Genomic DNA, 11508 nt, shown 5'->3' with positions numbered 1-11508 from the left:
CCTTATTTGCTGATAGAAATTTATGTGGAACTGTAGTACGAATCTATTGCATTTACTGCACCAGTTGTACTGAGTCTTCTTAAATGGATTTTTAATCACATAACCATATCAAGTTATTGAATAGAATAGTGTTCAATCATGGCAGTCTTCCTGAATACCAAATTGGATAGAACTAAATGTTAGGGAAGTGATTTTCTTTTTCTTTTTTTTTCTTCTTCTGTAAACAGTTTGTGAAGATCTGTTCAACTTATTAAACCAAAACTCACTGGCAAAAGAATATGCAGCTTGAAATAAGAACAGTTGCATCATTAATGTGCTTTGAGAACATGATTATACTGAATCTTTTTATACTCTGCTATATTTTAATTTGGAAATGCAGCAAGTGCAGTTGTGTGTCTTATTGCTTTAGGTTGGTGGAACAAAAGCTGGAGTTGTGCGTTTCTTGGGAGAAACGGACTTTGCTAAAGGAGAATGGTGTGGAGTAGAACTGGATGAACCTCTGGGAAAGAATGACGGAGCCGTTGCTGGAACAAGGTTAGTCTGTCATCAGATAGCAGCCACCTTAAAGATTTTGCATCTCTATATTCTGTTTTGGTTTTTTTAATATCTTAGATGAACCTTTGTATCAAGGGAAGTAGTTAGGCTGTAAACCTGACTGTCTGAGGATGGTGGAGGGGGATCGTTAGACACTGATTTGAATTTTATGATGCCTACACATCTCTGAAAGTCTGCATCAACCCACATTGATGGGATTCACTGATCTCTCCTACTCCCGTGTGAATATCATTCATAGACTGGTAATGGAAAACACAATTGCCTGCTTTTTGAAGGTCTGCTTGGTTTCTCAGCTTGGAATGAATGCTTAGTTAAGAAAATATCTCTGGATATCTAATAGCTCAACTTAAGGGAGATCTTCCTGCTTCACAGGAACTGAAAGCTCCTGTACCAGTAGTTGTCTCATTGTCAAGGTTGGGAAGAGTATAGCTGCTTCCTCCAATAAGTCACACTTAGGAGGCACTAAATCACATCACAATTTAACTTTCTTTCTCATTTGGTATAAGAAACAATCCTTTAACTCATTAAAAAGAGATTTTACAAGGATTGTGCAACCTTAACATAGGTGATCACAACCTGAAATTTTAAGGGGCTTTTGTATATATGCAACCAAAGATATATTCTGTATAATCAAATATGCAACCATGTATAGGTATGTATGTAATAAAATGTAAAACTACTTGATTTAATTAAAATTTCATTTGATTTTTAACTCTCTGCTATCACATTTGTTGTTGGCAGCTCAAGGGAGCGTATCAAAGAGGAGAGCTGTGGATGTTAAACTTTGAATTAGTTTTTTAGGAATCAAGGAGCTCCAGCTCAAGAGTATTTTCTGTTGAATTTCTGAAGTCTGCTATTATCATGCTGTTGCAGCCTCTCAAAGTCCCATTTCCAAATCTAGTTTTAAAAAAAATAATAATTTAAAAAATTGCAGTCTAATATAGATGAGGTTGTTAACCAGCTGTTACTTTGTTCTTTAGTACTTTTAGGCTATTGATGTAGAATTCTTTGAAGCCATACCATGTGTCTGAAAAGACAGAAGTTAATTTAGTACTCTCATCTGTCTGCTTTGTTTTTTGAAGGTATTTTCAGTGTCAGCCAAAATATGGTTTGTTTGCTCCAGTCCACAAAGTCACGAAGATTGGATTCCCCTCAACTACACCAGCAAAAGCAAAGACAACTGTGCGGAAAGTGGTTGCGACTCCCACAGCCCTGAAACGTAGTCCAAGCGCATCTTCCCTGAGCTCTCTCAGTTCTGTGGCATCTTCAGTAAGCAGCAAGCCAAGCCGTACAGGACTAGTAAGCTTCTTTTTCTGTTGCATGCTTTACCTTCCCAAGCAGGAATCCACGTGGCACTTGCCCGTGGTCTACTTGCATAAATTGGAAATAGAACAGATCTTGGGGAGAGCACAATACACGTTTAATTGTGCTCTCTTTTTCATTCAAAGCATGCATGAAGGAAGGAAATCTTAGCTAGCCCTGAAGAGTAGCTGAATGTTTGAATATTTAAGCTTACAAAGTTAATTCAGGCTAACCGAGTTATTTCAAGAAGAAAGGGGCTTGTGATGCCAACAAACTGAAAAGTCATCAATGTTCTCTGACTGGAATCTCCATTTAGTTGTTCATTTTCCTAGCACTGCCTCTGCCATACCTGGTTTGTGTTTGAGGATTTGGTATGCGCTAAAGCTTCCATAGATCAAACTTGTTTTATTAAGCAGGAAGCTTCAAATTGTCTCAAATGTAACAGGTTTACTTTTTCTGTTAAAGAGATGAGTCAGCTGAGAAATACAGAAGTGTCAATTCTCAAGTCTTTCCTGACAAGAAGCCTCTTTCTTTTCGATTTGGTTTTAATCCTATGAATTCATAAAAGCTAAATGTTGCAAAGTACAGTGCCTGAGGTGAATTCTAACACAGTACTAATTCCACCTAACACACTTACCATGGATTCTTTTAAAGTTACTCTGTTACATAAATGTCCTAGTCTTGGGTTGCAGCAGTAAATGGAAGTCTTCTGGGAAAGCTGAATTTTAAAAAGTCTCTTTTAAGGCAATTAAAAGCATAAAAATAATTGGTTTTTTTCCACAGTCACCCTAGACTTTTACTTTTTTTTTAAACAGAAGTATATAAATACATCTAATTAGAAAGAGATCACTCTAACTCGCGCTGATCTGGAACTGGTTAGCTGGCACACTGTCCCACTGACCAGCAGGTGTGGAACAGCGAGGTGACTTACTGTGCTCCTTCAAAACTGAAGCAGATTACAAATGAACAGAGGTCAACAGTTGGTCAGGGCAACGGGGCTAATACCTTATCACAAAAAACGTAAGGGATTTTTTGCTTGGCACAAACAGTGGGACTTTATTACTGAATCCATTCTGGAAGTTGCACTTGTAGCTGCAGAGTGCCCTCTAGTATGAAATTGGTGTACAAACATCAGTGCTACCTCGGGTTCAGGACAGGCTTTGTGAGCTGGTGGTGAAGCATTAATACAGACCTCTGCTTTTTATTCTGGATGTTATGATACTCTAAGCAACAAGAAAGCACAGTTACACATTGTAAATTTCTACAATATATTTGCCTGTTTTGCCTCTGTGTTATGCCCTAGGGCTTTTGCATGTTTAGGTTATAAAATATAAAGCTTTTGTAAACCATTCTTTCTGAAATTAAAATTCCAGCTTTCTTCCCAATCTTTTTCTCAGGCAACATGAACGTTTGATTACCATCCAAGTTAAAAGGATTGTCAAAATAATTTTGACACTGTTTCTTTAAAAGTTAAGCTGCTGAAGAAACCAGATATCCTGAAATCAGTTTTGATACAGCAGACTTTTCCTGGTCCAGTTTCTAGGAAAATTCCAACTTACCTGGAAATTGCTGGGTTCCTACATAGTCTTCTCAATTATTCAGGGCTCTTGATGTTTTATTCTTCCTGTCTAAGAAAAGCAACTGCCAAAGTAGGTGACATAATTATTTAAGAGGGCTGTCTGATGTAATTTGTATTTATTGCCAAGTCTGGAGGAAGTTGATGTTTCTCTGAAGTCTTTCAGTTTTCTTTTGGAATCAGGAATTAAGTCAAGTTTGATTTGAAGAGCTGGAATTGTTAAAAAGCAATATGTTCTGGAATGAGATATCTTCTAGAAACTGAGAGGCTCTGAAACAACCAATCTAAGCATCAAAGTTAAAGATGGTTTATTCTGTCTTGTGCCTTTTGAGTCACTTGATGCAGTAGTTTGTAAACATATCATTCAAGGCTGTGAGTTGACAAGTTAGTGAGGTTGTTAGCAGTCATGGTAACAGAAGGGGAGTGTTTTTGTGATGACAGGAGAATACGTCCCTGTTATGCTTTCTGTTGGGGATGTTGTCCAATGCCAGCATTCCAGGCTGTATATGGCAACTATTTTCAATGTTTTGACCTCTGAAAGGATCATGGAAGAAACATGCTCCTATTCTTGGGTGATACTGTTAGAGCTAAAGGTTAACATAACAGGAAAGCAAACTTCTGTGTACTGGTTTTTGTTTTAAATAAGGCTTTAACTGGGATATAATTCCTATTTAATACTTAGATTTCAGAGCTGTTAAGCTTAAAGTCAGTTTTTATTAGCTGTATTAGATTTTTTTTGGTTCAGTTTTTGCTGTTTTCACAACTCTTGCTCGCTTTTACTACATAACTTCAGTTTATTTACTTTCCCTTCTAGCTCAAAAACTCTTGAGGAAGTACAAGACAGGGCCATGCTGAATTTTCACTGGCACTGGTTCCGTTCAGTGGAGCAGAGATCATGCAAGGTCAAGGAAGAACCTAAGGTTCATTTTAGCTGTAGTTCTCCACATTGATTCATTATCTATACTCTTTAAGTTTAATATTTCAGATTTTTTTTTGTAGAAGTAATTTGAGTGATACAAACATAAGTTTTAATCAGATACCAGTTGTTCTTCCCAGGGTTTTAGCTGTAAGGCTGGCTTTTTAGGTCAAGGTAAATGCTTTTCACCCTGGATGTTTTACTGTCGTAGTAAAGGTGCAAAATGCCAGTCAGAGTTCCAAAAGTTTTTGATAAGAGCATTTGGAAATGTTATACTGTTGCTGGTGACCCAAGATGATGACTTGGTAACTAGAGGCACAGTGTTTTTAACTTGATACTAAAAGGCTGCCCTTTTTTTTTTTTTTTTTTTTTAAGCAAAAAGATGCTTAGAAACAATGAGCTAGCCTTTGTGTGAGTCTACTAAGCACACCTTCAGTTGAGGCCAGCATTTTGTTTTCACTTCAACCCTTCTGTCTCCTACACACTAGCTGCTAATTGCTACAAAGCAATCTTGCTACACTTGTATGGCCATTGTTAAACTCTAGAAAATGAAGTCATTTAAATATAAAAGGAGAAGGTCCAGTAGGTTACAGAAAGCGTTACCTTTACTAACCCAGTGTTTGTAGAGTCTGGAGATACCCCTTGTTTTCACTTGATACGCAATGATTTTTAACGTATTTACTTTGTGAAGTTGACAGAAACATCCTCCCGGTATGCAAGGAAAATTTCTGGTACCACAGCCCTGCAGGAGGCACTGAAGGAGAAGCAGCAACACATTGAACAGCTCCTGGCAGAAAGGGACCTGGAGAGGGCAGAAGTTGCAAAAGCAACCAGTCACGTAGGGGAAATAGAGCAGGAATTAGCTCTTGTTCGTGATGGACATGATCGGGTAAGAGTGATATTGCTCTTCGTAAAATAGAGGCTTTAAGACAATTGACTTAATTTCCAGAATTGTGTTTTCCTATTGAAAAGGTCTGGGAGTAAGAGATGGTGTTCAGAAACTGAAGCAGTCCATACCTGCACGATATTCCTTGTGGGAGCTTTGACTTGACGAGATAGCACATCTATTTAATTTAACTTGATTTTGGTTGAACTTTTCTACACATCTCAATAAGCAATGGTTTTCTTCTATTCTATGCATATTTAAATATGATAACATTCCTGTGCCTTGGCTCATCACTTTACCAAATTGTGATTACTGAGGTATAGATACATAACTTGGAAAAAAATTCCAATATTTTTTTCTTATTGTTCCTTCAAATTAGCATGTGCTGGAGATGGAAGCAAAAATGGACCAGCTACGAGCTATGGTGGAGGCTGCTGATAGGGAGAAAGTGGAGCTTCTCAATCAGCTTGAGGAAGAGAAAAGGTAACTGAAAACTGTCTTTATTACTGTAACTCTGTTAAAAAGAAACTTTGCATTAAAAGCAAATGCTGTGTTGACTTTGAAATATGAAACAAATTTTTAATAAGGCAGATATGGATTGTATAAAATCATATTACAGTTTCTTAAAATTAATACTAAAAAATAATCTCTTAAATTTGAGGAGGGAAGGCCAAAGTGGACTGTTTTAGAAGCTGTAACTGTTGTTTATAGCTGAATTTCATGTAACTCATTCCTTTTATTATTGCTTTCTGTTATGAAGTATTTTATTCCTACTCGTATGAAATTAATGGATCATCCCTGATCATCTTTAAACACTTTTCTTCCACTTCAAAATGAAATTTTTGATAATCTCATTTCCTGACAGTGCTGGATTAAGAATTTACAGTTTATTTTGATTGTGAATTATTTATTGCTACTAGTCATGTGCTTCTAGGTTGGGCCTGTCTCTCACAGGAAAATCATCAAAGCCATTAATTTTAGTGCCTTTTCTAATTGCCTTTTGTAACCACTTGGAGAAAGGAACCAAGATTACCAAATAGGTAAAGTGAGGTTAGGAAAGGAAATAATCTGATAAATTACTGAGACAAGGTTAGATGAGGAAATAATCTATTAGATGGTTTTGATGGGTTTGGAATGCTTTTGAAAAGCAAGAGTCTATTTAGCAACCCATTGTGAGTCTGCCCTGTAGGCTCGTGTGTGCCCCTGAAGTCAGTCAGATGTCAACCTCTCTGAAAGTCCTCCCTAAAACTAGAAATCAGAGAGGAGAAAACGCAGTGGTTAAACCCTGGGCAATTCCTTTGCAGTTTTCATGCTGCCTTTTTGTGAGACCCACTCTAACTGAATTTTCAAAACAAGCAGTAGAGTTGGGTCTGGAATTACTTGTGTATTTTTTATGAATTAATGCAGTGGGTTTTTAAATTAAAAAAAAAAAGCAGCAGTTTTGCAGCACCTCCGACAGCCTGGCCGTGGACCTGCTTTTGCTGAAGGCCGGATCAGCGGGGGTCTGTTTTACCGCAATCCTCCGTGGCCTTGAGCTCACCTTCAGCGTGTTGCTAGGCAGCCTGGCAGTGCCGCTCTGCGCCTGCTTCCCATTCACCAAAGTGACGTCCTGCAGCCAGGAAAACATCTCACGGCTTCGGCAGTGGAATATTTCTCCTTCCTAACCACTCTGAGCTTATTTACTTTGAAAATTCTCTCTAATGTGTATTCAAGTCATTCTCAGCAGTGACTTTAAAGTCAAGTAACTTTTAATCCTCTGTTTCCCAAAGCACACTGGTGAGGACCCGCTTCCAGTAATAAGTTCTTACTGTCCTTTTATTTTAGACATCCATCACTTGTAAGTCCCTTTGATGCAATGATTTCTACATCTGTCAGCCAAGCTGCAGGAACCAGCAACATGTATAATTCAAAGGAAGGAAGTCATGCTTGTCTCTTCCCTTGCAATATCTCTTATAGTGTTGAAAGGATCAAGGGGAAAAGGAGATTGGCCCCTTGTTCCTTGGGGTATACCAGAGTCAGGGGAGGGAAGAAATAACTTTTTACAAATTTTATTTTAAGTCAGATATTAGCTTCTCGCTTCTGTCTTCTCATTGTAAGACTCCTGTATGGGCAAGGCAAAGCAAGGCAGCGTTCTTGCCTGCGCTCCCATTCTGCATCTTGCAGGTCATCTTGACACCTCACATGTTTGTGCTAGAGTTTTGATGCAAGTTGATCTGCGCGCTTCTAGAAGGCCCACAGGTATCTTGGATGTGTCCTGACTTTGACTGGTTCTTAGGTGAATGGTAAAATATACAGAATGTGAAATCAGTCTGTTCATTTAGGTCACCTCTTCTGAGGACGTGCAGAATGAGAAAAAATGAGAGAATCAATGATGACTTGAAGGTTTTCTTCTTAACTTGTCAGAAAATGCAACAAAATAATTTACAGAGCTGCAGGAAGACTGATGCCAGACTTTGTCAGTGGTTGTGTTTTAAAGACAGCAGCAGCTTTCCTTCTCTCTGATGCTTCCTGGAAGAGATTTCTCCTTAATGTTTCTGGCAGTTACCTGGTTCAGTCAGAAGTCACTGTAGTTGTGGTTTCCACTGAAAAGGAAGCTTGAAAGCATTTTCTTTCAAAGTGATCTGAACTTTAATGAATTGTCCCCACAGGAAAGTTGAAGACCTTCAGTTCCTTGTGGAAGAAGAATCCATTACCAAAGGAGACCTAGAGGTAAAATATCTCCAGCTTTGTAAACAGGATATATAGTAGGACACAGGAATGCAATCAATTCAGATTGTGTGCTGTTCTCTAGAAGAGAAAGGCAGGGATGATTAATAGATGCAGTACTGGTCTGAGCATATGCAAAGCACATGGAAGTGATTCTTGGTTCTCCAGTCCCTGAGTGAGCTACCTGTCCTGAAGCTACAGGACTGCACCCTGAATTCAGTTACATACTTTAGCATGGGTTGTACTGTGAAATGGCTGCAGTTCTTTAGAGTAATTAAATTAATTCATAGCAAACTCTACTTTCTGATACTGTATTTTATATTATATCTTACTAATGTTTCTGAAATTGCTTAAGAGTAACCAGCAACAAAAAAATCATTTTGAAGGTATGAAATTGCAGGTTAATATTTATGCCTTTAAAAATTAATATTGAAGGCTAGTCCTTTCCTTAGGGAAGACTGATTAGCAAAGAAGTTTTGTCCTGAGAGTTATTGTACACAAAATCTAAACAGCAACTAATGTGTACAATTGTCATCTTTCTATGATTTATGTAACTGTAGTGTTGGGCTGAAACACCGTGTGTTATTACAGAATCGGAATACGAAACATTTAATGAAGGATTGCTCTCAGATATTTGAACCCTGCCAGTTTTTATTCTGAATTTCAAATTAAAAAGCAAGATACTTTTTAGTTGTTCTCCTCTGTTGTTGTCTAATCAGAAAAATATTAGAACTTCTTGCACAGCATAAAGTACAAATTAATTAACTTGTGTTCCTGTGAACCATTTATGATCAAAGTGCTAGCCTTAAGAAAATTATTCATTTCATATAACATTTCTTTTATTTTAGTCTTCCATTCATTTTAAGATACCTATCTAGGCTCTTCATAGAATGCTCCTTTTATTGTTTAGTCCATGGAAAATTTTAATTTTTTTTTGGTTGTTGTTAAATCAGTCAATAGTCATGGCAAACTATCTTAAAGACTCTGGTTTGCCAAGCTGCATAGCTTGGAGAGTTTAAACTGAATTCAAGATAATGAAATGTATCCTGTTGTTTGTGTTGGAATGATAGTGCTAAGTTTGCAGGTGAAATATTTTTGTTTGTTTGTTTGTTTGTTTTAATTTTACTGATAGCGAAAGAGGCAGATTTCGGAAGACACAGAAAATGTAAGAGGGCACTTAAATGTGCACAGACATCCCATGTTAACAGATTGTGTGCAGAAAATGCTTATACTTATTCACTAACTGCATAATCTGTTATTGAAACATTGACTCTAGTATTTGTGTGCATGTTGCTTTCAGAGCAGTTACAACATTTATCAACAAGAATGTGTGTAATGACTAAACGTTGTATTCCCCATTAACTGAAGAGAGGGCAAATGTGTCATTAGAATTCTTTAGGGTCAAAAACTTTGCAACTAATTGAAGAGTACAGGAGCTTGTAGAAAGTGACTTGAAACATCTTGAAACATCTTTTATTTAAATGTAGGATTTTGGTTCCTTTGTTCACAAGATTCAACGTGCTTTCCTATGAGCTCCTACTGCTGTTCAGTAGATGCAATATGCAATTAGCCAATTAATTTTTCTGAGGAAAAAAAAACTTGGTATGTTCCCCACCTCCCCTTATTTGTTTCGGGTTTTTTTGGCATGAAATGGTAAGGGGAGAGATGATTGATTTAGAAAATATCTAAAGAATTAGTGTGCAGAGCTGTCTGGTTTTACTGTATCTTCATGTAGCTTCTCTTTTGAATTATGTAGGAAAAATATTTGCTACTGGATAACAGAAATTGCCTTACAAGACGTTTAAACAGCCCTCTTGCTTCCATAGCTCAGAATAGTGGAATTTAAAAGCCCTCTCTTTGATTGGACTTAGGAAAATTTATCCCAGGCTCCCTCCTCTGCTGCATCCCCAGCCACGATAGGAAGTTCTCAAGACTAAAACTGGTTTCCTGCTGTGCATTCTTAGGTGTTCCTTTTGCGAAGCTACTTCAGCGATCTGGGTCTCCTCTAGTCTTCCAATCAGGCTCACGGTGTGTTAGAAGTAAATCTGCATGTGCCCTTCCTTTCTCTTGTTTTGTGCACTCCTTGTTTAATCCTATCTTTATACTCCTGATTTCCCTATTCTAATTTTTCCATTCAAAATGGACATCTTCACTCTCTAAAGGAGAGCAGTAGGTGCTCACTTAGTTTCTGGGCTAATGCTTCATAAAGTCAGTCATGTCCTGTGATTGCTATCCCAGCACGAAGGGACTGGAGGTCATCTTGCCCTTTTCCTAGAACTGATTAACAGCATTTATGGCTTCAGCACAAGTTCACAGTTTGACCTAGAGATGGAGAACTTAGCAGTAGCATTTATTTTGAAGTGGACAAGTAGCTAGAATACACAAATGCTGAAAATAGCTGATGACTGGTCTCCTTTTTTTTTTAATGTGTAATTCTTTAAGGTTCAAGGCAGAGTAAGGCTCGTCCCATTTCCCTATCGTTCTTAGTCTAACAGCAAAGCTTTGGAGGAGGTGAAGTTGCTTCCTTTGTTGCTTTTTGGTTTTGGCTTTTTTTTTTCTTTTCCATTTTTCTTTTCCATCTAAGGTTTACAATCAAATTCTTTTCTTCTTTTTGTAGTACTCTACTCTTCTCAGTTTACTGTCTTCTGGGTTTTCTCAAAGAGGGACATGATCATTTAGACATTTCTCTCTAGATGATCAGGAGAGAAATTTGAGTGATTCAAAAATTTGCAGTGGTTTTTACCTCAGGGAATCCGGAGCCTGTCCCTTGGAAATACACTTGTTTAAAGGATAATCCCTTATGCCCTGAGTGGGGGGAAAAAGGTGTCCAGCAAAGATCTCTGAACTTGGGGTTGTTTGTTTTTTGGGGTTTTTTTAATCTTTTATTTCCATTTTGGTATGATTTTAACTTATTTTCCTTTGTAATATATAAGAGATGAAATTAAAAAAACCCAAACAAATAACAACCCACAGTAATTGGTGATGGTGTATCTGCTTTTTGCACTAGTAAAGCAGTGTCTATGGAATGAATGATTGAAGTGTTTTGGGTTTTATGTAGCATAGAAAAATTTAAAATAGCATATTTTGCAAGTATCAGGTTTGGGGTTTCTTGGTTTTTAATAGATCCCTTTGGTGAATTAGAGCAAGGAAGGTATGAATATTCAGTTTTTAAAAATAGATTACTTTTCAGACTTACAATTTTGTTGTGGATCAGAACTAATACTAACCTGACTCAGAGAGGGGACTGAATTCTAATGACTTAGAATGTTCTTTCCCTTAGAATTCTTATTTCCATTTTCAAAGGCTGTAGGAGGCAAAAACAGTAATCTGCGTTCTCATGGATTTTTTTTCCTCGTATACACTGAAGATCTTCCAGAGATAAAGAAACAAATCTGGTGTGGAATTTCAAAAAATAGACAAATCTAAGAAGCAACTCTTAATTTTTGTGGATTTTAGTATTCTGAACCTAGTTATGACATATTAAAACAGCCAACAGTTTTCAGCTGGAAAAATGTTTTTAAAATGTTTGAAACTGCCAGATGTCTGCATGCTTTTGGGGAAGAACAT

At 37.3% G+C, this 11508-nt stretch overlaps 1 protein-coding gene across 1 annotated transcript in view; it reads left to right on the top strand.

Moving 5' to 3' along the window:
* Positions 1-409: 409 nt before the first annotated feature.
* The window catches only part of CLIP1 (CAP-Gly domain containing linker protein 1), a gene marked incomplete at both ends in the record, with an annotated part of 34738 nt that continues 23639 nt past the window's right edge, over positions 410-11508 (top strand). The window contains 6 exons of the mRNA XM_029086010.1: positions 410-534; positions 1638-1854; positions 5041-5238; positions 5615-5718; positions 7884-7944; positions 9074-9106. Coding sequence (XP_028941843.1) covers positions 410-534; positions 1638-1854; positions 5041-5238; positions 5615-5718; positions 7884-7944; positions 9074-9106 — 738 coding nt within the window. The remainder of the gene's footprint in view (positions 535-1637; positions 1855-5040; positions 5239-5614; positions 5719-7883; positions 7945-9073; positions 9107-11508) is intronic.

Source organism: Antrostomus carolinensis, unplaced genomic scaffold, assembly GCF_000700745.2.
Source record: "Antrostomus carolinensis isolate BGI_N321 unplaced genomic scaffold, ASM70074v2 scaffold18767, whole genome shotgun sequence".
NCBI classification, from domain to species: Eukaryota; Metazoa; Chordata; class Aves; order Caprimulgiformes; family Caprimulgidae; genus Antrostomus; species Antrostomus carolinensis.
The sequence above is the reverse complement of the archived record's forward strand: the minus strand, read 5'-3'. Positions and strand labels throughout refer to the sequence as shown.